We start from the raw sequence: 22,622 nt of genomic DNA on the forward strand, positions 1-22,622 counted from the left end.
GCTGTGTCTGCCAGAGCCAGGGTGGAAATTGCTCTGCTTCAGGAATGATGGGTGAGCAGCATATCCCAGAGATCCAGATAATTCCACACAGGAAGGGCTGGTGATTCTGAATCATACCCTTTCTTGTTGTTGGGATAAAAGGGGAATCTGGAAGGGAGGTGGGATTGATTTCTGTGGATTTACTGTGAGGAGAAAGAGCTTGAAGTTTTGGCTGGTATGGCTGCAGGATTTGCTGCTGGCTGATCCTCATGGACATCCTCCACTCTGTCTGTGGGAGGAGAAAAGGCTTTTCCCAGTCAGGGGGATACTTTTCATACTTTTAGATTCAAAACTTGCAGACAAGTGTGGGAAAAAGCAGGAGAAAGTGTACAAGAGGTGGAACTGGGAATAGAGGCATAATCCATGCTGTGCTGGTGGTTGGACCATTGGGGCACCTGAAAGATGCTTGTTCCAGGGACTGGGAGCAGCCAGGGTTGGCCTCCGATGCTTCCAAGCTCAGCTCTCCCTGGCAGATGTGCAGGTCCTGCTGCTGATGGGCAAATCAGCTGCTGAGATGCCCCACTGTCACTGCTATGATCTCTGGTGGCTTTGGGGCAGCCCAGGAATGCTGCTTGAATGAAAGTCATCAGCGTTCCTTCTATCCCATCAGAGCTTTCCCTGTGGACAGCACTCAGGGATCTCTGCTCTGGCTCGACTTCACTCCTGCAGTATTGATCCTGCACTTCCAACCCCCCCATCAGCTCATTCCAGCTGCCTCCAGGAGAAAGCTGGGTTTAATTTCCAGCACAGGCACAGTCCTGCCTTTGGGAGGCTCCAGTGGAGGGGTAGAAAAGCAGCTCAGGCTTGCAGGGGGATTGGGGAGAGATTCGAGGTGATGTAGGAAGGGCGAGGACTGTTGCTGAAAATGAGGATACTTGGGAAGGGAGGAGGAAGGTGAGGGATGGAGGGTGAGGAGAGCTGTGCTGGACTTGGAGAGGAAGATAAGCAGGGCTGAACTGCCTGCTCCAGCCATGGTGTGGGGCTGAGGAGCTGTGGTGCTTTGGGCTGGAGATATCACAGCCAGACTCTGGATGCAGTTTGGGAGTTTTGGAATAAAAGGTCTAATGCTGAACCCTTCAATCCCTTCTCCTCCTCCTGGTTTATCCCTGAAAAGGCTCTTTCCAGCTCTGCTCATCCACAAGCAGCCCTGGAACAGCCCAGCCGTGGGCAGCAGCTCCCTGGGATTGCTCCCTGGTGGTTTTGGGGTGGGAGCTCAGTGTGGCAGTGCCTCCTGTGGGATCCCTGTCCCTGGGATCCCCGTGGACTGCACTACAAAGTGCCAGCGTGTCCCTTGAGCATGGGGATGCTCTGGTGTTGTGCCTCCAGCCAGCGGCTTTTCCACCAGCTCTGGAGAAATTCCAGGCAATGGCAAACATTTATCTGAGGGAAGCTTTCAAGATGGAAAAGGGGGTGGAAAGGGAGCTCTGCCTTGGTGGCTCTGGCAGGATGCTGCTCCAGGCACTGAGATTTGTGTTCTCTGGGCTGAGAAACAAGCCCGAGGAGGCTTATGGACAGTGGTTGCCGATCCATTTTCCATAGATTAAATTGCATCACAGCTCCAAAAATAATCTGCCCAGCTTACGGTGAGGCTGCCTGTTCCTATAGCAACCCTGCCAGCCCGTGCCCTACAAACCAAAGCCAGCCCGGATCGCCAGGGCTGCTCCCGAGCCCACACAAAGCACGAGGGGCTCAGCTTGGGGAGCACTTGGGTTTGGGGGTGGTGTAAAGTAGAGCCTGGAGTGTTCCTGGAGAGGGGATTGATGAGAAGCTGCTGTGGTTTGTGGTTTGTGTCTCTGGGATTTGAGCCTGTGCTTGCAGAGTTCCCCGAGTGCATCGTGAGGAGAGCAGGAATCAGCAGCTGCGTTTGTGGAGCCTTCCCGGAGTGAGGGGGGAAAGAGGAGGAAAAGGAGGAGGAGGAGGAGGAGGGTGTTATGTGGGTTACCACAGTTCCTGGGGCCAGCCCTGCTGTGCCACGCTGGTGTCATGGCATGGGGAAGAGGGATGGGGTTGGAGTTGAGTGGCCGTGGCCGCTCACTCTCTGCTCAGCACAAGTCCACTGCTCCGGTCCAGGTCCTGGAGGTGTTGGCACCAAGCCCTGCACAAAGGCAGGACAAAGCTTGGCTGCAGGACAGAGAGGGGGATGAATTAAAATCATGGATAGTCGCTCTGTGCCACTGGTAAGCACAGGGAGATCTCCAGAGCACACTGGGAATGCAGGAATCCTTAGGAGGATGCTGTGGAGGCTGGGCTGCCTCATCCACAGTACAGGAGCCAGAGGAACCTGGCAATTTGTTGTCAGATTTTTCCTGCCAGCCTTTAATGTTTGTTTTCTTGAGGAGCTTTTGTTCCCTGGGGAATAACGACAGGAATTCCTGCTGAATGTCTGCCTTTCATTCCGAGCAGGAGGAGGAGCAGGGTGAGCCGGGGTGAAGCTCCTGAGCTGGGGATGTGCTGCTTCCAGAGGGGATCCAGGCCCTCCTGCATCCCAGCATGGGACTGGGAGTCCCCCACCACCCCCTGAGGGTTTGCTGCTCTAGAGAGGCTCTTTATTGATGGAGAGCAGATGGCAGAGCTGGAGCACCAGGAGTGATGAGGGTCCGGTGGGAGCCCCACATGGAAAGAAGGAATCCATCACTGAGCCCTTCTCTCTGCAGGGACAGGGTGTGCTGGACAGGGGGCTGAAAGCCATGGATTAAAGCATTCTTTGTGTCCTTGGAGGATCTCCCTATGTGGAGGAGCAGGGAGACCTTCCTGGCTCCTGCAGGGCCTCCAGGCTTTTTGCTGGTCCTGGACACGGTCCCGATCCACTTTGGCCCTGCCCAGCTGGGGGATGTTGGTTTGAGGTTCAGTGGGATTTAGGAGCTGCTGGGAGCTGAGGATCCAAAAAGACCAAGCTAGAGGAAAGGGGTGAGGGCAGCATCCAGAGACAAGGAGCACAGAGCATTGGGATAGAATCCCAGAGCCATTAAGGTTGGAAAAATTCTCTGAGGTCAACGAGTCCAGCTCTTCCCCAGCACTGCCCGGGCCACCACTGACCCATGTCCCCAAGTGCCACATCTACACGGCCTTCACATCCCTCCAGGGATGGGGACTCCAGCACTGCCCTGGGCAGCTGTGCCAGGGCTAGACAATAATTTCCCTGAAGAAATGTTTCCAAAATCCACCCTGAGCCTGCCCTGGCCCAGCCTGAGGCCGTTCCCTCTCCTCCTGTCCCTGTTCCCTGGGAGCAGAGCCCGACCCCCCCGGCTGTCCCCTCCTGTCAGGGAGTTGTGCAGAGCCACAAGGTCCCCCCTGAGCCTCCTTTTCTCCAGGCTGAGCCCCTTTCCCAGCTCCCTCAGCCTCTCCTGGGGCTCCAGCCCCTTCCCAGCTCCGTTCCCTTCCCTGGGCATGCTCCAGCCCTTGAGCATCCTCCACCTCAGCCTGTTCACTTCCCCTCTTCTGGTTCCTCCTCATCCTCTGCATGTTTGGAATTCCCTTCAAAAACATCACTAAAACTCCTTCTGAGCTGTGCTGGAGAATGTTTCAGTCAGATTCTGCTGGGTGTCCCTCACCATCACCTTGTGGGAGTCATGTTTCCCCTCTCCCCCTCTTCCCTCTCCTAAATCCTCCCAACTATTTAGGAATCTGTGTTTCTGCAGCTTCCAAGAGGTTCTGTGACCCTGAGTGGGTGCTGTTAGGAATCCCTCATTCAGGTTGAAGTCCCAGTGCTGTGATCTTGCTGCACTTTGGCTTCTTCAAATCTCCTGTGGTCCATGCTCGAATGAGGAGCCCTGGATAGACTCTCTCTGTGGGTATTTCCTGACCTCCAGGGTGTTTTCCCTGCCGTAGCAAAGCCAAATATTTTTTTTCCCTGTCTGAGCTGATACAAAAGCTGGAATAAGGGCAGGATGCTCAAAGCTGTGGTGTTTGGCTGGGCTCCAAGCAAAGACCTCCAGGCAGAGGCTTGCTGCTCTCCCACCTTTCTGGATGAGTGAATCCTTCATCCTCAGCAACAGGATAAATATTTCTGCAGCTCTCTCCTCCAGCCCTTCATGATAATCTTCAGTTGTAGCTCCAGGAGTTGGTGTGTCAGGTGCAAAGGTTGGTCAGAGGTGGGACATGATGGTCTTGGAGGTCTTTTCCAGCCTATATGATGCTGTGATTCAAAGCAGCATTCCTGATGGAGAATGAGGGGATGCCCGAGCCCAGAGCCCCTGTCCTGGCTGTGTCACAGCATTCCCGTGCCAGTTTGTCCTGCTGGTACCAGGAGCAGCTGGTGGGGAGTGGGGATGACCTGGTGGGAGCAGGGCTCCTCTCCTGGGATCTGGAGCTGATGCTTGCTGCAGGAAACAAGGATTCCTGTTTCTGTGGATTTGGGATTTGGTCAGCTTTCCCAGGAGCTCCCAGGAGAAAGGTGGAAGCACCTTCAGAGCCAGTGTCAGAGCTCCACCTTGGGAATGGCAGTGAGGAGGTTTGGGTGCTCTGTGTGATCATTTCTGCTTTCAGCTACTCTGATTTATTTGACTGTGATATTGGATTTCCTTCTTCCCATGCTTTGATTTGAGATGATTGCAACAAATTATGTTGCTTGATACTATATATATATATATATATATATATATATATATATATATATATATATATATATAATATATATAATTAATTGGTTCCTGCTCTAGTGGAAGGTGTCCCTGCCCATGTGAAGAAGATGGAAGGAGGTGAACTTTAAGGTCCTGACCCAGGCTATTCCATGATTCTGTGATTGCAGTTGCCCAGGCAGGAGGAGGAAGGTGGGGTCCTGCTGCCCACCCTGGCAGCATTCCAGCATCCCACAGCAGCAGCTTTGGGACAGCAGGAGCTGGTGAGGGATGCTCAGCCAGCTCAGCTGGAATGAGCAGCATCACTGGGCTGACCCAGGTTCCTTCCCCCTTTTCCTGGGCTTTGAGGCATTTATATAATTCTGCACAGTGATAAAAAATTAGGCCATGCTGTGTTCCTGCCTCAAGCTGAGCACTCTGACAGGGATTGTTCCCACAGCCTCAATCAATGGGCAGGAAATAATGTCCTGGCAAAGTGCAGAGCCCGTCCCTCTCCGTGCTCTGCCATCCCTGTGTTGGCACTGCCCAGGCTCCCCAGGGAATGGGCACGGCCCCGAGGCTGCCAGAGCTCCAGGAGTGTTTGGACAGCGCTGCCAGGGACAGGGTGGGATTGTTGGGGGGTCTGTGTGATCTCTGTGGGTCCTTCCCAACTCAGGGCATTCTGTGATTCTATGAAAAATCCCCTGGCTGTGGTCTGGGATTGCACCTGGGCAAGGTGATCCAGGCTTTGCTGTGGAAATCCCAGAGCACTGACAGCCCATGGGAGCCAGGACTTTGGGGCAGCATTTTGTGTAAGGCAGGATGGGGGAAAAATTAAAGGGAGGGGTATGGGGGTTAATGCTGCCTAGGGATTGGCAGAGAGGCATTTTCTTTGTTTGGCACAATTTTTGCAGCGCTTGTAAGCAGATAAAATTGTCTTTTTGAATTATTTTTGGTGTCTGCAAACAGAGAATTGGAAAATTTGAATTGTCCCCCGGAGTCCCTCAGAGGTGGGGTTTGCCATGTTCAGGCTCCTGTTGGCAATGACAGCTGAGCCAGCAGGGTTGGCTTCTGCTCCTGGCAGCTTTATAGAACATGGAATTTTATTATAAATTGGCTCTTAAAGTCCAGCCTCGTTAGTGATCAGATCCCAGAGCTGTGGAGGGGAGGTTCTGCCTTCTGGAGTGAAGCTGGCACAGCCTGCAGAGACTGCTGGGATGCTGGTGGGAAGAGCACAGTTCCTCACCTGGAGAGAGAGATGGTGAAGGAGGCCAGAGACTGCCCTGGACAGCCCCAGGGACACAGCTCAGAGCAGCAGGAGCAGCCTGGTGTCCCCAGTGAGTGTCCAGGGTGTGGAATGCTATGGAAGCACTGGCTCAGGACAGGTGCAGACAATATCCAAGGCCAGGAAACATGCCCACACTGCTGGGGACCCTTTGTGTGCCCCAGCATAGGTGGAAGGCACCCTGGGAATACTTGAAACTTTTGTATCCAGAAATGGACTTTGAGGAGGTTTTGGTTATTTTCTGTACTGGTAGAAAAGTGGCTTTGATTTTCTTGCCAGGTCTTTTGGAGTTGTTCTGTGGTGTGAGCCTGTGCCATGGCTGTGGTGCCTCTGTGCACCCTTCTGGGATGGAGTCCTTGGAATCCTGGAGTTCCTATTCCCCTGCCCCTACCAGCTGCTCTGGGGCCTCCCCTGATTCCGGGTGTGTTTTCACACCTCTGGTCCTGTCCCCTGTCCAGGCTCAGCAGCTCCCCAGCCTGTCTCAGACACCTCAGCTGGCAGCTCCCCTTCTTGGGAAGCTCTCAGCTGGGTGCTCTGGTTGTCCTTGGTGGCCTCTTCCTCTCCTGGCTCCAGCAGCTGCTGCTTGTGGTTGTCAGCTGGGCTGCACAGGGACCAAGTGGTGACATTGGGAAACGCTGTCCTGGTGCTTCATGAGCCACTTGGGGTTTGCTCTGTGCCCTGTTTCCCTTGGATTTTCTCCCATTATTCTTGGGCAGTGAGGTGGGTCCTGCTGTGGAAGATTGTCCCTGAGCTCTGTCTCCTGTGCCATCACATCCATTCTGGGGAGGTTCACCCTGAGTCCTGGTGTGACACTGTGCTGTGCTCTGCTCCTGCTTCCACTCCAGGTGCATAAATGTGATCTGTCACATTTATCCAGATCCTCGCCTTAAGATCACAGTACTCAAAGGCTGTTCCTCCTCTGGTTTCCTTACTGTGGATTCAATCTGAGCAGTGCCTCAACACCTCTCCCAGTACCCACAGCATTTCCAGAACTTCTATTAAGGAGCCAGGAATAGCAGCCAAACACCCACCTGCTGGGGAATCACGGGTTTCCTTCCTTCCTTCCTCGCAGCCCTGAGAGGGAATGTGCTGCTCCCCCATTACACCAGAGCCATCCCTGAGCTCCGTGCCTGGTTTGTTTGGAGAAAGTTCTCACTCCCCCCAGCTCCCCCAGACCTGGCAGAGAAGCTGCAGCCAGGTTTTGCTGGTGCCCATCTCTCTGAAACCCAGAAACAGAAGAGTGGGAGAAGGGAGACACAGGAGCAGCTCCCTGCTCTGCTGCCTCACTGGGTTTTGGGAGCACCTGGAAAATTCTTGGCTAAACTTTGGAGCATAATGATGAGGCACAGCCCCTGCCCAGGACTTGTTTCTCTCTGTATTTGCTTTGGGTGCTGCTGCATCCTGAGGCCAATCACCTCCTTCCTGGAGGAGCAGCGGGGTGATCATAAATCATAACAACTGAGTGGATTTGGGTTAGTTTCCTGGTTTTAAGTATTCTGGAATTGCAGGAATTTTTGCTGTAGCTGAGGTGCTGATGGTGGAGTTTTCTGCCGTTTGATTGTGGTGGTTTTGGGTGAAGTGTCACAGTGATTTTGGTGTCTCTGTGACCTTTCCCTCAGGTGACACAGTTCAGCCTGCCCCAAACAGAGCTGGCAGATCCCCCAGTGCAGAGTAGAGCCCAGTGAGCCTGGGAAGGGCAAGTTTGGTGTGTGGCACCCCTTGTGCCACCCCAGCACCCAACCCTGAACCAGATCTCGGTGACAGCCACAGGAGCAGCTGCTCAGGGCTCTGGGTGCCACCCCTACCACGCGGTGGCATGACCCCCAGCCAGGCGCTGGCAGGAGGTGGGAGGTCCCTGGTCTCTAGTCCCTGGTCTGGTGTCTGGTCCCTAGTCTCTGGTCCCTGATCTCTGCTCCCTGCTCCGTGGTCTGGTCCCTGTTCCCTTGTCCCTGGTCTCTGCTCCTTGCTCCCTTGCCCCTGCTCCCTTGTTCCCTGGTCCCTCGTCCCTGTTCCCTTGTCCCTGGTCTCTGCTCCTTGCTCCCTTGTCCCTGTTCCCTTGTCCCTGTTCCCTTGTCCCTGGTCCCTGCCCCCTGGTCCCTCGTCCCTTGTCCCTTGTCCCTTGTCCCTGCTCCCTGCTCCCTCGTCCCTGCTCCCTGCTCCCTTGTCCCTGCTCCCCGGTCCCCGGTCCCTGCCCGTGGCGCTGCCGGGCTCAGGGCCGGGGGTAACCATGGAAACGCTGTTCTCTCCATCCCTCCCTGTGCAGATGACTCGGGTGACGAGGAGCCCGCCTCGCAGTCAGACAAGAGCGAGCTGCACGGCCCCCTGAAGACGCTGTCGAGTAAGCTGGAGGACCTGAGCACCTGCAATGAGCTGATCGCCAAGCACGGCGCGGCCCTGCAGCGCTCGCTCAGCGAGCTGGAGAACCTGCGCCTGCCGGCCGACAGCGGGGAGAAGATCAAGGCGGTGAACGAGCGCGCCACGCTCTTCCGCATCACCTCCAATGCTATGATCAACGTGAGTGCTGCTTCTCCTGCCCCTCCTCCTCCTCCTCTTCCTCCTCCGTCCTCCTGCCCTCCCTGGTTGCTCCCCGTGGCTTGGCTCGTGTTACCGTGGGGCTCGGCACTGCCGTGAGGGGCATGGAAAGTTGGGAAGGTGCAGCTGGGAAGAGGGCATGGATATGGACTGCACTGAGACACAGATGTGCTGCATCCCTACAGCCTGCTCCATGCCATAGGTCATTTTTGTAAAGCTGGGAAATGTGGATGTGGGGAATACTGAATTCTCCTCTCCGTGGGGGGAATTCTGCCTGGCACAGCACTTCAGAGCCCGCTGCCCACTGCGAGTTGAGACCCACATCCCACATGCCTCACATCCTCATTGCTTCCATGAAGCTGCTGGTGTCCCGCATGGCTGTGGGATTTAACCCCCTCGGGGTCTCGTGCTGGCTCTGCTCTCCCAGATGTGTTGTCAGAGGTCAGGAAATGGTGCTGGCACTGCCACTGCTCCTGTCCTGTGCAGCCTCACAGTGCTGCTATCCTCACAGTGCTGCTCCTGCTCCTGCCCTGTGCAGCTCACAGTGCTGCTCCTGTCCTGTGCAGCTCACAGTGCTGCTCCTGTCCTGTGCAGCTCACAGTGCTGCTATCCTCACAGTGCTGCTCCTGCCCTGTGCAGCTCACAGTGCTGCTATCCTCACAGTGCTGCTCCTGCCCTGTGCAGCTCACAGTGCTTTCCAGTTGTTTTTTGGAGACAGCTGGTGTTTGGAGTGTGCCTCTGCCTCCATCGCAGTGAGACAGTCCTTCCTGGGAAGCCTGGTTTACCCCGGGGAGCTCTGCGAGAGAGAAAAACTGAATAAAATATTTAAAGGAAATAAAACCAGAAAACCAATCCCAAAGCTTCACTGGGCTGGAATAATGCATGAAGGCAGTGCTTAGGGAATTATGAATGGAACAGAGCTGTCGCTGTGCTGTCCCAGCCCTGAGCAGAAGGAGGTTGGGTGGTGTTTGATGTGGGCTTTAAAGAATAACAATAATTCCCAGCAGGAGCTGGAGGGTACTCAGAGCCCCACGGGTCTCAGCATCCTCCCCATTCCCATTCCGAGGATTCTGTAGGAATTCCTCCTTCTCACAGAGGAAAGGGCTTCCTGAGTGTCTCTTGTGTTTCAGAGCTGTTTGGGGATGCTTGTGCAGTGCTCTCCCCATGCAGAGTTTGTCCAAGTTTTGGGAATGGGGTTGCAGCGTGGTGGGAGGTGCCAGCAGACCCTTGGTGCTGCCCAGGTTTGCTGTCAGGAGCCAGAACAGCAATGGGATGTGGGCAGAGAATTGCCAGGGAGAAGATTTTTCAGCAGCCTTTGGGAGGGGATGAGCAGAGCAGTATTTGCTGTGTCCAGCCCAGAGAGGAGGAGGAGGAGGAAGAGGAGGAGGAGGTTGTGGTGGTTGCAACGTGATAAAAGCTTGAGCAAGACTGGAGGTTGGGAAATTCCACAAAAACCATTTTGCCAGGGTAGAACAGCAGGAACGTGCCTTGTCCAAAATCCCAAGCAGGTAAGAGGGGCTGGGGGGCTGACAGGGCATGTTCTCACACGGATGCTGTGGATCTGTTTCCAGCATCCTTGGGTACTTCTGCTCTGGATGGGCATCCTGAGGAGATGCCCGAGGGAAAGGACGTGCCCAGGAAGGGGCAGGACTGGAAGGAGCAGGGTGGGAGCAGCGTGGCAGCTCTGGGAGGAGGTTGTTGCTCTCCCAGATCCCTGCTGAGCCGGTGGGAGGAGGTGACAGGGCTGTGGGCAGGGGGGCACTTTGAGGGGCTGGGTTAGAAAGGCAGGAGAGGGACAAACAGTTGAGGGGGGACCAGGAGACAGGGCACCAGCCTGACCCCCCTGTCACAGGGACTGGTGGCTCCAGCCACACTGTCACCTTTTCCAGCATAGATCCCTTTCTGTGCCTTGATTTCTCCTTTAAGATCAGCTGATGCCTTCTGGAGCTGCCAGGAGCCTCTCGTGGGGGAATGGGGGGAGCTCTGTGCAGTGCAAAGGACCCCAAATCTTCTGTACAGAACGTGAAACATCGCTCCAGGAAAACACGTGGAGCTTCCTGGTAAAAACACACCGTGCTCGTGCCCACCTCCATCCCCGAGCACATATCCCATGGGAGCACAGGGTGCTTTTGCCAGGCCAGGAGTTCCTTTCAGGAGAAATTAAAGTGTCCTTGCTCACCAGGTTTGTCCTGGAGAGATCCCAGCCGGCAGCACTGGGCTGGTGCTGGCATGTGGATGTCCTGTGTCCATCCTCTGCCCTGGCTGCAGCACCAAACCTCATGATCTGCTCCAGGGGAGTGGATATGGATCTGTGAGGTTTGGTGCTGTGCCTGTGAGCAGAAGGGGAGGGTGCTCCTGGGAAGAAGGGATGGGTGCTCTGGGGAAAGATCAGGGAAGAAGGGGATGAGTGCTTCAGGCAAGGGAGGAGTGCTAGGGGAAGAAAGGATGGGTGTTCCACAGTGAAGGAATGGGTGCTGTAGGGAAGGGATAGGTTCTCCCAGGAAGAGGGGGTGGGTGCTCCAGTAAAGGAAAGGGTACTCTGGGGAAGGAATGGGTGCTCTGGGGAAGGAATGGGTGCTCCAGGGAAGGGAAAGGTGCTCCTAGGAAGAAGGGCCGGGAGCTCTGGGGCCGGCTGGCGCGTGCAGTTCCTGTGCAGCCGCCTCTGATCCGATTATGTAAATGGCCCCAGAGCCGCGGGGAGCACAGCAAGCACAGGAAATAAATAAATAGAGATGGAAATGCAAGAGCTTTGCTGCGAAGGTGACCTTCCCTCTGCGATCTGGGTGCTGCCACGGCTGGCACCGGGTGCTCCTCTCCAGAGGCTGGGAGCATCACCTGGGCGGGTGGTGCTGGGAGTGATGGGGAAAGGTTTGGGCAGAGGCAGAGCGGGGTGTGCTGGGCTGTTGTGTTACAGGTGAGGATTTCAGACATGCTGGATTTCAGACTGGCTGTTGCAGTGCTTAGAATGAAGCCCAGAGCTCTCTGAGCCTCCTGTTGGCTCTGCTCCCTGTTGGAATCTCACCAGGCAGAGTCCAGGCTCGCTGGGATGGAGGAGCCCGGTGTCAGCAGGGCTGGGCAGCAGACACGGAAAGCCAAGGCACAATCTGCCACGGGGGAGGAGTGGGAGATGTGTAAAAATAAGAAGCAACAAATCAGCAGGATGAGAGGCCCAGAGGATCCAGAGCAGTGCGCTGAGTTGTGTAGACTCATCCAAGAGTGGGGAAAGCTCCGTCTCATCATTCAGCAGGAGACAGCAGGCAGGAGGGATGTGTGGATGCTCTGAGGAAGCCAGTTTGGGCGTTGGGAAAAGCTCACAGGGCTGTGGGTGGTGATGGAAATAAGTTTTTAATGGGAATGGGGATGCTACGGCAGAGCTTTGTGCTTCCTCAAGGAACGGGAGCGTGGAGGGCAGAGGGCTTGGGCTTGCCTGTGTCATGCCTGGATTGGTTTGTGTTTTCTCTTGAGGTTTGGAGGAGCAGAGGTGCAGGAAGGCTCTTCCAGGCCAATGCACCACAGGGAAGGGTGGGAGGAGCAGGAGTGTGGTGCTGGGTGGGAGATGCTGCTCCATCAGGATTTGGTAAGAAGGGATCACCTGGAGCAGGCAGTCCCAAGAACAAAGGACTCACGTGCTCTTGAGAGTCACTGCTGGCCTCCCCAGCCTGCCCTGCAGGAATGCCAGTACGTGCTTTGAGGCAGGGTGATTTCCCATCCAGCTTTTCCTTTCCCATGGGAATGAACCTGTCTGGAGCAGCAGCACCTGAGACATCAGCACAGAGCACCTTCCATCCTTCAGGCCTGCCAGGAGGGCTTCCAAGAATGTGAAACACAGAGCTGGAGCCAGAGTGAGGTGGACAACAGCATGTGCTGCCTCTCTTCCAGGAAAAGGCCCCCAGGCTGTCAATTTAAGCCCCTCCAGGACACCCAACAGCATCCCAGAGGCTGCATCCTCCAGTCCCAGCAGGATTTCTCCCTGTGGATCCCTCCAGGGCTGTGCTCTGGCTCAGCGGCACTTTTGGGGTGGCTCTGTGCCATCTGCCAGTGGTTCAAGGAACCTCTGGCCTCTCCCTGCAGCCACACTGGACTTTTTGGGGACTCTTGAGTGACATCTGCCTGGTGGAGTTGGTTTATCTGGAGCCCTTTGGGTGCCTGTCCTGGAATGAGCTGCCTGGGCACAAGATGTGCTTCCCCAGAGCTGCTCCTCTGCCTGCAGCTTCCCTGTGGAGCACTGAGCCCCCTCTGCCCCATGGGGATGCTGCTGTGATTGATCCATACTCCCCAAAGTGTTTCCATATTCACTCAGGTGATGCTGAGTACCTGCTCTGAGCAGCCTCAGGTTGCCCAGCACAGCCTTCAGCCCGGTGTGTGAGTTCTGGGTTTATCCAGTGGTAGATGATGGATACACCCTGTGAGTGTGTCTGTGTCTGCTTGGGAAACTGGGGGACACAGAGTCCCTGGGATCCCCTTGCTGGAGTGACTGTGTGGCCAGGGTGGTGCTGTTGGTCCATACCTTGGACATGTCGCTGTGCTGAGCTGCTTCCCCGTGTGGATGGACATATGGTCTGTCCCTTGGGGTCCCCAAACTCATCATGGCACAGGCAGAATGATGGAACTGACATCCTCCATCTGGGCAGCAGGGAGGGACCAGCAGCCTGCTGGGCTGCTCCCAGTTCACCCCAGTACAGCCAGTGGGCTGGAGGAGCTCTCTCTGTGCATTCAGGGGTTAATTTCAGCACTGCAGTGACAAAACTCCATCTTTAACCCCTGGATTTGCTTCTTCAGGGCAGGGATTCCCTCTGTGACCCCAGGCAGCTGCTCTGTTGTGCAGAGCCCCAGCCAAACCCCACGGGGGGCCAGGGCCTGTCCCCCGTGCCCGTGGGAGGGTGATGGTGCAGGAGCTCTGCTGGCATGTGGCACAGGCTGTGTTAATTATCCGTGCTGCGCTAACGACGCGCACTAATCAGCGCCTCGCAAACCATGTCACCGACCCAGAAAAGCCCCGGCAGTGGGATTAAATCCTAACCCAGCCCTAATCCCCCTCGGATGAGAGGGCTGCAGCGAGGGCTCTGGGTGTCCTGCGTGTTCTGCTGTGGAAATGCTGACCAGGAAATAACCGGTGGGTGCTTTGCTCTTACTGGGGGGAGAGTGGGTGGGTGACAGTGACACCCTGGGGTCTGTCCCTACCTGAGTGGGGCTGGGGGAGTGGAACTGGGAAGATGTGGAGCCTGGCCCCTGCTCTCGGAGCTGCTGCACCTTTCCTGGAGCATCCTGTGATGCTTTTAAATGTAGAGGTGTGAGGGCATCTCTGATCAGATCTGTTCAGACAGGCAGTGCCTTCCTCCCATTCCCTCCTCACCATCATTCCTTGAGTGCTTCCAACTGGATTTTATCGGGTTTGTGGGTACTCAGCCCTCGTGTGTGGCCATGGGGCCTCTGAGCTGGCTGGGGCTTTCAGTGGGTGCTCCTGCTCACCCTGCTGCAGGGATTTTCACCTTTCTTCCCCCTCTTCTCTCTCCTTCTCCTCCTCCTTCTGTCTGTCTGACCCCCAAGAGGTTTCAGACTGTCCCAGGGCTCCTCTCAGCGCCTCATGCAAGAACTGGGAGGATGAATCTCTCCCCAGCACCTGAAGGTGCCTCTTGCAGCTCTTCTCTCCTGGATGTTTCTGGCTGAGAGGGATGACTTTTCACTGAGGAGAGCTGGGAGTATTTGTGCCGTGCTGCTGGGTCAGCAGGGCTGTGACAGTGGGCCCAGCAGAGCCCTGCACTGTCAGCAGTGCCTGGGGCTGAGCAGCAGCTCTGCTGAGCCGGGAGCCAGCCCAGCCAGGAGCCACCTCTGCCATTAACCTGTGCCCTGGGATCCTCCTGGGAATCCTCATCCCTGCCTGGAGGCTGGGGCAGGATGGAGCTGTGGGGAGGGCAAATATCAAAGCATTGCTGGGTGAATCCCTTTGGGGTCACAAGGGCTGCGTTTGCCTCTTCCCTGAGCTGGTGCTCTGAGGTGCTTCACTCTGGCTCCTTCCTCCAGGAAGGAAAAAGCACTGGAATGGCAACCCTGCTGTCCTGTGGATTTACCCAGGAAGAACTTAGAGCACTGAGGGATGAAGGGATTGTGGGGGGCTGCTGCTGCTCCTGCAGCCCCTCTCATGCCGTGGGGAGGTCTGCACGAGGCTGAATGCAAGGGACAATCCGAGGCAGCTTCCTGCAGATCCCGGGGTCGGAGCTGCCCACGGGCAGTGCCAGCTGCTCCTGCTGCCGAGCGCTGGGACAGATGCTCCTCCAGCCTGGGATCTGCTCCATCAGGGGATGAGGAAAGCAGCCAGTGAGAGCCTCAGGAAATGTGTCATCCTGGGAGCCATCGGCAGGACAGAGCTCTCTGGGCACACCAGCACCAGGATTGGGGCTCCAGGGATCTGGAAGTGGAGATTGGAGCTGCTCTTCTCATGGTAGCTCTGCTGTGCAGACCCTGGGAGGGTCCCTCACTGCTGGGGTGGGTTTGGGGGCTTGGGCAAGCGAAGGAGAATGAAGAATGTGCAGCAGCCACCTGATGGTAACTCCCTGCAGGGAAAGAGCCAGTGCTGGGAGCTTCCCTGGGAGGGGAATTTTGGCACAGGTGGCAGTGGAGAGGCCCCGCTGCTGTGCAGGCAGGTGAGAGCACCAGGACAGGCCTGAGACTTTTCCTGGCTGGAGGAGAGCAGGGAAGCCCTGCAGGGACACAGTTCTGGGGTGGCCACTCTGCAGCAGGAGGTCCCAGCACAGTCTCAGCTCCCAGGATATCTTTACTGGTTCCAGCATGACATGGCCAGTGGAGGCTGCTGGGTGCTGCTCACTGAGGTTTGGGGTGGAAGGGTCAGCACCCCCGAGTATCCAGCAAATTCCTTGGTTGTCTTCCCACCAGAAACCAGACCCAGATCCTTCCCGTGGCACAGCTCCAGGCTGGCATTGCCTTGCTCTGTAACCCATGGGCAGTGTTGGCTCGTTCCCCTTCCCAGAACCACACTGAACACATCCTGCTCTCCTGCCAAGTGCCTCTGGTTCTGGATAGGTCTGTGATTCCTCCTCTGTGGGGAGGCCGTGTGGGGTTGGGATTAGAGCCTTTTAGCACAGCCAGCCCGGTGGATTTGCCACTGTTTCCCTCTAATCCCCTCTTTATTGCATGGGGTGGATTCCACAGCACTGACAGTGGTGCTGCAGGCAGGGTCTGGGTGCTGTGCCAGCCCCGGTGCTTCAGGATGGGCTCAGCTCTGAGGAACCTCTGAACAGGGTGGATCTGGTTGGAACACTGCTGTGTCCATGGCCTTTTGGGCAGGTGGCCCAAAATAACATGGTAAGGTGGAAAAATTCCCAGATTCACAACCAGGAGACAAGATCTGGCCCCACCACAGTGCGGATGTCTCCATCTTGGACTTACCTATCCCAGACTTCTCAGTCTTGGACATCTCCATCATGAGCATTTCTGACTCCCAGGGAATCCATGAACCCCAGAGAGAAGCAGGCACTGCTGGGGCACAAGGTGCCACATGGAATGGGACTGTGATGGGATTTTGGGAGCACCTTGTTCAAGCACTGGGGTCTGGCTGCGTTGCTGTCAGTGGCATCAAGGGCTGGGCTGGAGCCTGCTCTGGTGTCTTCCCACTTCCTATTGGGTCACTAAAGATCTTTTCCACGTCTGTGCTTTTTTGTAGCACCCATTTCCCCTGGATGCAGAAGGAGTGGGATGACTTTCTGTGTTGAACTCACAGGGTTTTGTGCCATGTCACCTTGTTTTCTCAGGGTGTCACGATGTGCTGAAGTTCAGCCCAGCACTCCCCACTAGCCCTGCCCCAGGAAGGAGCAGTTCCCAGTGTTCCCATATCCTGCTTCAGACAGCTGGGATGCTGGCTGAGGGTCACTCCAAGGATTTGGGACAGATTTGCTGTCATTTCAGCAGGCTGTGTTGATGTGGCTGAGCAGCAGCTTGGCCTTGGGCCCCGGCATGGCTGTGGGTGCCATCGTTGTCGAGCAGATGACCACACTCCAGACCGTGTCTCATTGCCATCTGACTGTGTGTGGGATGATTTAGGATTCAGATTGGCTCTATCCTTATATTTCCCCTTTGCTTGCTGCTCAGAGTGTTTTTTGAGGGGAGGAAGGACAAATGAGCCCTCCCTGGTGCAGTGGCAGATTGTGACACTGTATCTCACCACTCTGAACCCAAATGGCTTCAGCCCCTTCCCTGGGAGTGTTCAGGGTTGGACAGGGCTCGGAGCAGATAAATGGAAGCTCCCCCTGCCCATGAAGGGGGTGGAACAAGATGAGCTCCAAGGTCCCTTCCCACCCAGCCCATGATCCTGTGATTCTCTGGTTTCGTGCTGTGCCTGGCTGTGTTCAGAGCTCTGCAGTCGCCCTTCCCTCGGGGGGCTGTTCTGCAGCAAGCAGCAGCCAGCTGTGTCCCAGCCTTTTGATGGCTCCAGGAAGGAAGGGAGCACTTATCTCCCAGGCACTCGAACGGCAGAGCTCTGTCCCTGCTGAGTGCAGTGACAGCTCCTGCTCTGTGATTCACCCAAGAAAAAGAGATGATTGAACACATCTGGCACTTGGCTCCTCTCATGTCACTCCTAGGCCATGAAGTGGTCCTTGTCCCATCCTTGAGGAGCAGAAGGTGTTGGTCCCACAACAGCAGGCACTTCCCTGCTGGATTTTTCCTGCCCAAAGGTTGGATTTGTGTGGCTGATCCTCCTGGATTGCAGGTGTGACCGTGTTCCCTCGGCATCCATCAGCGTTGTGCTGGAGACAGGGAATGCTCAGCTGTGCTGGGGCTGCCCCAAAGATTGTCACCTCTGTGGTGACCCCAGGCAGGAATTGTTCCCTGTGAGGGTGGGCAGGCCCTGGCACAGGGTGCCCAGAGCAGCTGTGGCTGCCCCTGGATCCCTGGAAGTGTCCAAGGCCAGGCTGGACAGGGCTTGGAGCAGCCTGGGATAGTGGAAGGTGTCCCTGCCCACTGCAGGGGGATGAGACAAAATGAGCTTTAAAGTCCCTTCCAGCCAAGCCATTCCATGATGACATGCAGTCTGGCAGGCCTTGCTGTGATCATTTACCCTTTCAAGCTAATTAACCTCATCTCTTTGTTCCTTCCATCCGATTTTGACTGTTTGCTCCACTGAGGAAGAGGAGATCCCCGGGGGTGTGTGACACCAGCACCTTGGAAGGACGTGGGTGACCTCGGGTGATTGTTTCCCATTGCATGAATAATCTCGGGGCTGTTAACGACGTTCCCATTAGCCAGCAACAAGCTGTGAAATTGGGATATTTGCCGTGACAAATGTGTGAAAGGTGTTAAATGTGCCCTTGGCAGTGGCAGCTGCTGGGCACAGGGAGGGACCGAAGAGCTGATGGCACCAAGTCTTTCCTCCTCCTCCTGGGCAGGATCTCGATGGCACTTTGCCTCTTCCTCCACGGGAATTTGCAGGAGCCTCAGTGGTATTTTTCCATTTCTTTTGGCCACCTTGGCTGTGCCTCCCTGTCTTGGCTGGGATTTACAGTTCCATCGGCCAGTGCTGGATTAGGACCGGCCACAACTTTTTCCAGCCATGGAGAGGAAGGGAAACCACCTCTGTCCCTCCTGCCACATGGTTGCAGGTAACACTGGGGTTCCCCTGAGGTCAGGGACTGCACAAGGATGGAGCTTGCTTTTATGTCTGTCACTGGTGACCTGTCAGCCTGGCTTCTGCTCTCCAGCCCTGTCTGTGCCGTGGTGATGCTGAGGCAGAGCAGCCTTTGGAACTTCAGGATTTGATCCAGCTCTGGCCCTGGGACAAAATCCAGGTCATGTTCTGTCACCTCCTGTACCTGCTGCCCCTCTGTGAGTGGGAGGCAGCAGTTTGGATGCTGGGAAGGATACACCCAGTCTCCTGATGGCATGAGAAGTACGTGGGCATGGGCACAGCATCCTCTGCCCTTTGCTCTTCTCTGCTCTCCAGAGGGTGGATCCTGGGAGAGCTTTGAGAAGGGTCTTGCCTCCCAATGCTTCATAGCCTCACTCAGCCCTACAGCTCACTGGGGAATCACTTTTCCTGCACTTTCATCCTTAAGCCTGGGCTCTGCACACTCCTTTGGATGTGTTTCTTAAGGAGCCCTTTCCTGCTGTCCTGTGTCCCTGTGCCAGCCTTGTGTGGATTTGTGGCTCAGTCTTGCTTACATGCCCAAGCAAGTTAGCTGGAACTAAATTTAGCCACCTCTCCATGAGAATTTTATAAGCTGGATTTCGAGGTGTTGCTGCTGCTCAGCGGCTGGGATGGTTTGTACCTTGGGAACATGAAGGTAGGGGATTAGTGCTGGAAATGAGTGGTGAGCTGGGATATTCATGTCTGAGCTCCTCACCCCAGTGCCCTGCAGCCCTTGTTCCATACAGAGATGAGTTTTCGCTCAGGACTGAGCTCAGTCGACAGAGACTGTGAAAAAATATCCCCTGATCCCTGTTTGGTGCTGCTCCCACCTCCAGTGAGCATCCCTGTGGAACTTGGCACTGTCTGGCTGTAGGGGCTGTAAACCCAAATTAATCAATTTCGTTTTCTTGGCTACTGGTGGCAGCCATGGGGGCTGAGTTTGGCAGATCCCTTTTGCAGGATATTCTCCCCTCTCCACCCTTGGCATCACAAGGAGCAAACATGATCCTTCTTTGGGCTGACCTGGATCCTTTGATCCGGGTTTGGATCAAGCCATTGTCTGAATTACAGAGGAAAAGGCTGCAGAGAGGGGCCCCTACAGCCTTTCAAAACCAGGGAATAATCCCTATGCATATCCCAGCTCCTAAAGCCACACGGACACCATTGTGGGATGCAGTGTGGACCGTACATTGTCCTGACCTGCTCCATGGAAGCTCCACAGCCCATGTGGGATCTGTGGCCTTGTGAGGACCATCCTGATCATCTTCCCAAAACCTCCCTATGCTCTGCAATGCTGACAACCATTCTTCATCACTTGGATTTTTTTATATGGCTGTAAGTGAAGCCCAGTGGTGCAGATTTCCCTTTGGGATACAGCATGGAATCCTCCCCGAAGCTTTGGGATAGGAGATTCCGAGGTGTTACCTGCTGTTTTTCATTAGATGTTGATTCCTCCCAGCTCCCAGCCCTCTGTAATTACCTCCTTTCCCCCTAATTCCCTGTTACACCTTCAGCCTTCCTTCCAGTGGTTAATTGCAATAGGATAATTACAGGTGATCTCGTTTTAAAGCTCTCAGACCCTGAGCTGAGAGCAGCTGGCAATTCCCCCCCTCATTGCCAAACTGGGCATTTCTGTGCCTGCTGCCTGTGGAGCTGGACCTTTGGAGCAGATAATGAGCTTTGCTGGGATGGGAAGGTCACGGCCATATCCCATTACTTGCCCTCGTTTCATCCTCTTAGCCCAGTGCATCCATGGGACACACGGAGCCAGAGGCCAGCCTGGGATGGTGTCACTGGGAAGGGCCAGGGCAGGGTCCCCGTGGGCTTTGGGCCATGGGTGGCTCCCAGAAGGATTTTTGGGGTGGGGAGGAGCTGAGTTGTTTCCAGAGGAGGAGGTGAAAACGGCCCTGAGAATGTGGGGTCTGGTCTGGCCCTCTGAGAGCATCGAGTCCAGCCATTCCCCAGCACTGCCCAGGCCACCACTGATCCCTGTCCCCAAATACCACATCCCCATCGCTGTCAAATCCCTTCAAGGATGGGGACTCCAGCACTGCCCTGGGCAGCTGTGACAGTGCCTGACCCCCTTTCCATGAAGGAATGTTCCCAAAATCCACCCTGAGCCTGCCCTGGCCCAGCCTGAGGCCGTTCCCTCTCCTCCTGTCCCTGTTCCCTGGGAGCAGAGCCCGACCCCCCGGCTGTCCCCTCCTGTCAGGGAGTTGTGCAGAGCCACAAGGTCCCCCCTGAGCCTCCTTTTCTCCAGGCTGAGCCCCTTTCCCAGCTCCCTCAGCCTCTCCTGGGGCTCCAGCCCCTTCCCCAGCTCCGTTCCCTTCCCTGGACACACTCCAGCCCCTCCAGGGCTCTCTTGTCAGGAGGGGCTCAGAGCTGATCCCAGTTTTGAACACATGTAAGATGGAAGTATGTGGAGGGAGCAGAAAATATTCATAAAGAAGAAAGTCCCTCTGCATCCTCAAAACAAGCCCCTTGGAAAACCATAGCTTAGAGATAAGAAATGTCTTGTTAAATGACGAATACAAAAAGGAATCCAGCTTCCCCCCTTTAGTAGACCCTCTTATCTATCTTCAGTATTAGTGGTTCATTCTCTTTTAGTATCCATAGGCCAGCTTTGAATGTGAAATCCCTCAGGGATTGGTTAGAATGTAGAATTCCCTTGGTAATTGGTGCAAACGGCAAAACCCTCAAAAGATATAAAACCCCATGTAAAACAATAGCCGTGGGTATATGCTAGATAGGATGCCTTCATAGAATAAACCATGGATTTGTGCCTCTCTGCATGTGCTGGTCTCTATACCCTGCTGGTCTGAGAGCTCACTGCGAGCCACAATTCCATCTGGGCAAGGCTCGGGAACGTGCTCTGTCACTGAGGGCTGCAGGAGCAGCCTCAGGGATCCCAAAGGGACCCCAAAAACCCAGCCAGTGACAGAAGTACAGGCAGGAATTTGAGGGGACAGGACTCTGAGCCCTCTCTGCCTTCAGTGGGAAAAGCATCAAAGGGGTGATTAAGGGGACACATGTAGGGTCTGGTCCTTCCATGTTCCAGGTGTATGGGAAACAAAATCTTAAAGGAAAAGCTTCTTTCCCTGGATGAGTCTCAAATCCTGCTCCTATCCAAAGGAAAGGTTTGATGAACTGATGAATTGGAGCTTTTCTTGGACAAATCCTGGTAAAATCAGAGCAAGTCATGGAAGCTGAAACCCTGAATCTTCTGCTTGACCAGGAGTTACCTCGATCCTCAGGTGCCACCTGCAGCCCAAATGCTGAGTAACCAAGCCAAGAGCTGGATGAATCATCTGTGGAATCCAAATAGCTGGCGACAGAAAATAAGCAAGTCCTGGGAATGCTGGAAGTCTGTCAGACATCCAAAACTCTCTGGTTTGAATAGGTTTGAGTTTTTCAGTTTCATCCATTGGACTTCCTTGGTATGACAAGGAGTTGCACAAGCACAGTTAATTTCCCTTCATGTTGCCAGCTCCTGGAGAATGTCCATAAAAATCCTGTGTTCCTGCTTTGAAACATAAGAAGAAGTTCAGTGTGTTGCATCTGGCAGAGATTTGGGGTGGGAGGAGCAGCCCTGCCTCCGTGCTCAGCTGCACGTGGGGCTGGTGGCAAAGGAAGCGGCGAGGCCACGGGAACTCGGGGTTTCATCCAAGATGGAAAATAACCTAAAAATAGAGCAGTGAGGGCCAGGCTGTGCTGTGAGACCATTGTCTGGGATGAGGCAGTGTGGGACAGCCGGCAGTGTCCCGGTGTCCTGGCCCTGGGCGGATGTCCTGCTCCCGGAAATCTCCTGCTGGGAGTCTGGCGCAGCTGGGGCTGGGGGATGCCAGTCCTGGGGGGCTTTGGGAGGGGGGTTGGTGCCAAAGGGTGCTCCTGCCAGCCTGGATTGTGGTGTCCCAGCTGTACCCTGCCTGGTGGCACAGGATGGGGATGCTGTGTGTACTGCAAGGCTTCACTTGGAGCATTCCCTGAGCCCTCCTTCCCTGTGCCCAGCGTGTGTGCAGGGTCCCCGTGGCTGAGGGGTGTCCTGGGCTCGTTAGGGAGGGGAATGAGGGGTTCTGGCTGTGGTGGGTGGATTGCAGGAGCCAGGCCAGGCCTTGTGCTGTGTCCTGGGCTGTGCAGCCCTGGGGAGGAGCTGGGCATCCTTCCTCTGTGCCTCCCTGGAGCACAGGGATTGCTGGTTCCTGGCTTGAATAACTCAGAGAAGCTGTGGCTGCCCCTGGATCCTTGGAAGTGTCCAAGGCCAGGTTGGAGCAGCCTGGGAGAGTGGAAGGTGTCCCTGCTCATGGAACTGGATTATCTTTAGGTCCCTTCTCACCCAAACTATTCCATGATTTTATGATCCTCTCCTGTTTGTGGCTGTCACCCCAGGGACCACTGTCTCATCCAGCTTCTCGTTATTTGCTGAATTTGAGCATGAGGGTGCCAGTCAAGACCTTTGGTCTTGGCTGAGGGCTGTGAGAGCCCAGCCTGGACTCCTGAGGAGCACAGTGGGATCAGGGATGGGGACAGGGACAGGCTGTGGGCAGGCCCTGGCAGGTGCCATGGACACTTGTCC

The 22,622-nt window shown here is 55.4% G+C and overlaps 1 protein-coding gene across 12 annotated transcripts in view; it reads left to right on the forward strand.

Moving 5' to 3' along the window:
* OSBP2 (oxysterol binding protein 2) overlaps window positions 1-22,622 on the forward strand; it is a 94,719-nt gene that overhangs the window by 54,626 nt on the left and 17,471 nt on the right. For all 12 annotated transcript variants that reach the window (XM_088176213.1, XM_088176214.1, XM_088176215.1 and 9 more), the window contains one exon: window positions 8,144-8,394. In XM_088176213.1, coding sequence (XP_088032339.1) covers window positions 8,144-8,394 — 251 coding nt within the window. The remainder of the gene's footprint in view (window positions 1-8,143; window positions 8,395-22,622) is intronic.

This window comes from Sturnus vulgaris, chromosome 19, assembly GCF_052056855.1.
Source record: "Sturnus vulgaris isolate bStuVul1 chromosome 19, bStuVul1.hap1, whole genome shotgun sequence".
NCBI lineage: Eukaryota > Metazoa > Chordata > Aves > Passeriformes > Sturnidae > Sturnus > Sturnus vulgaris.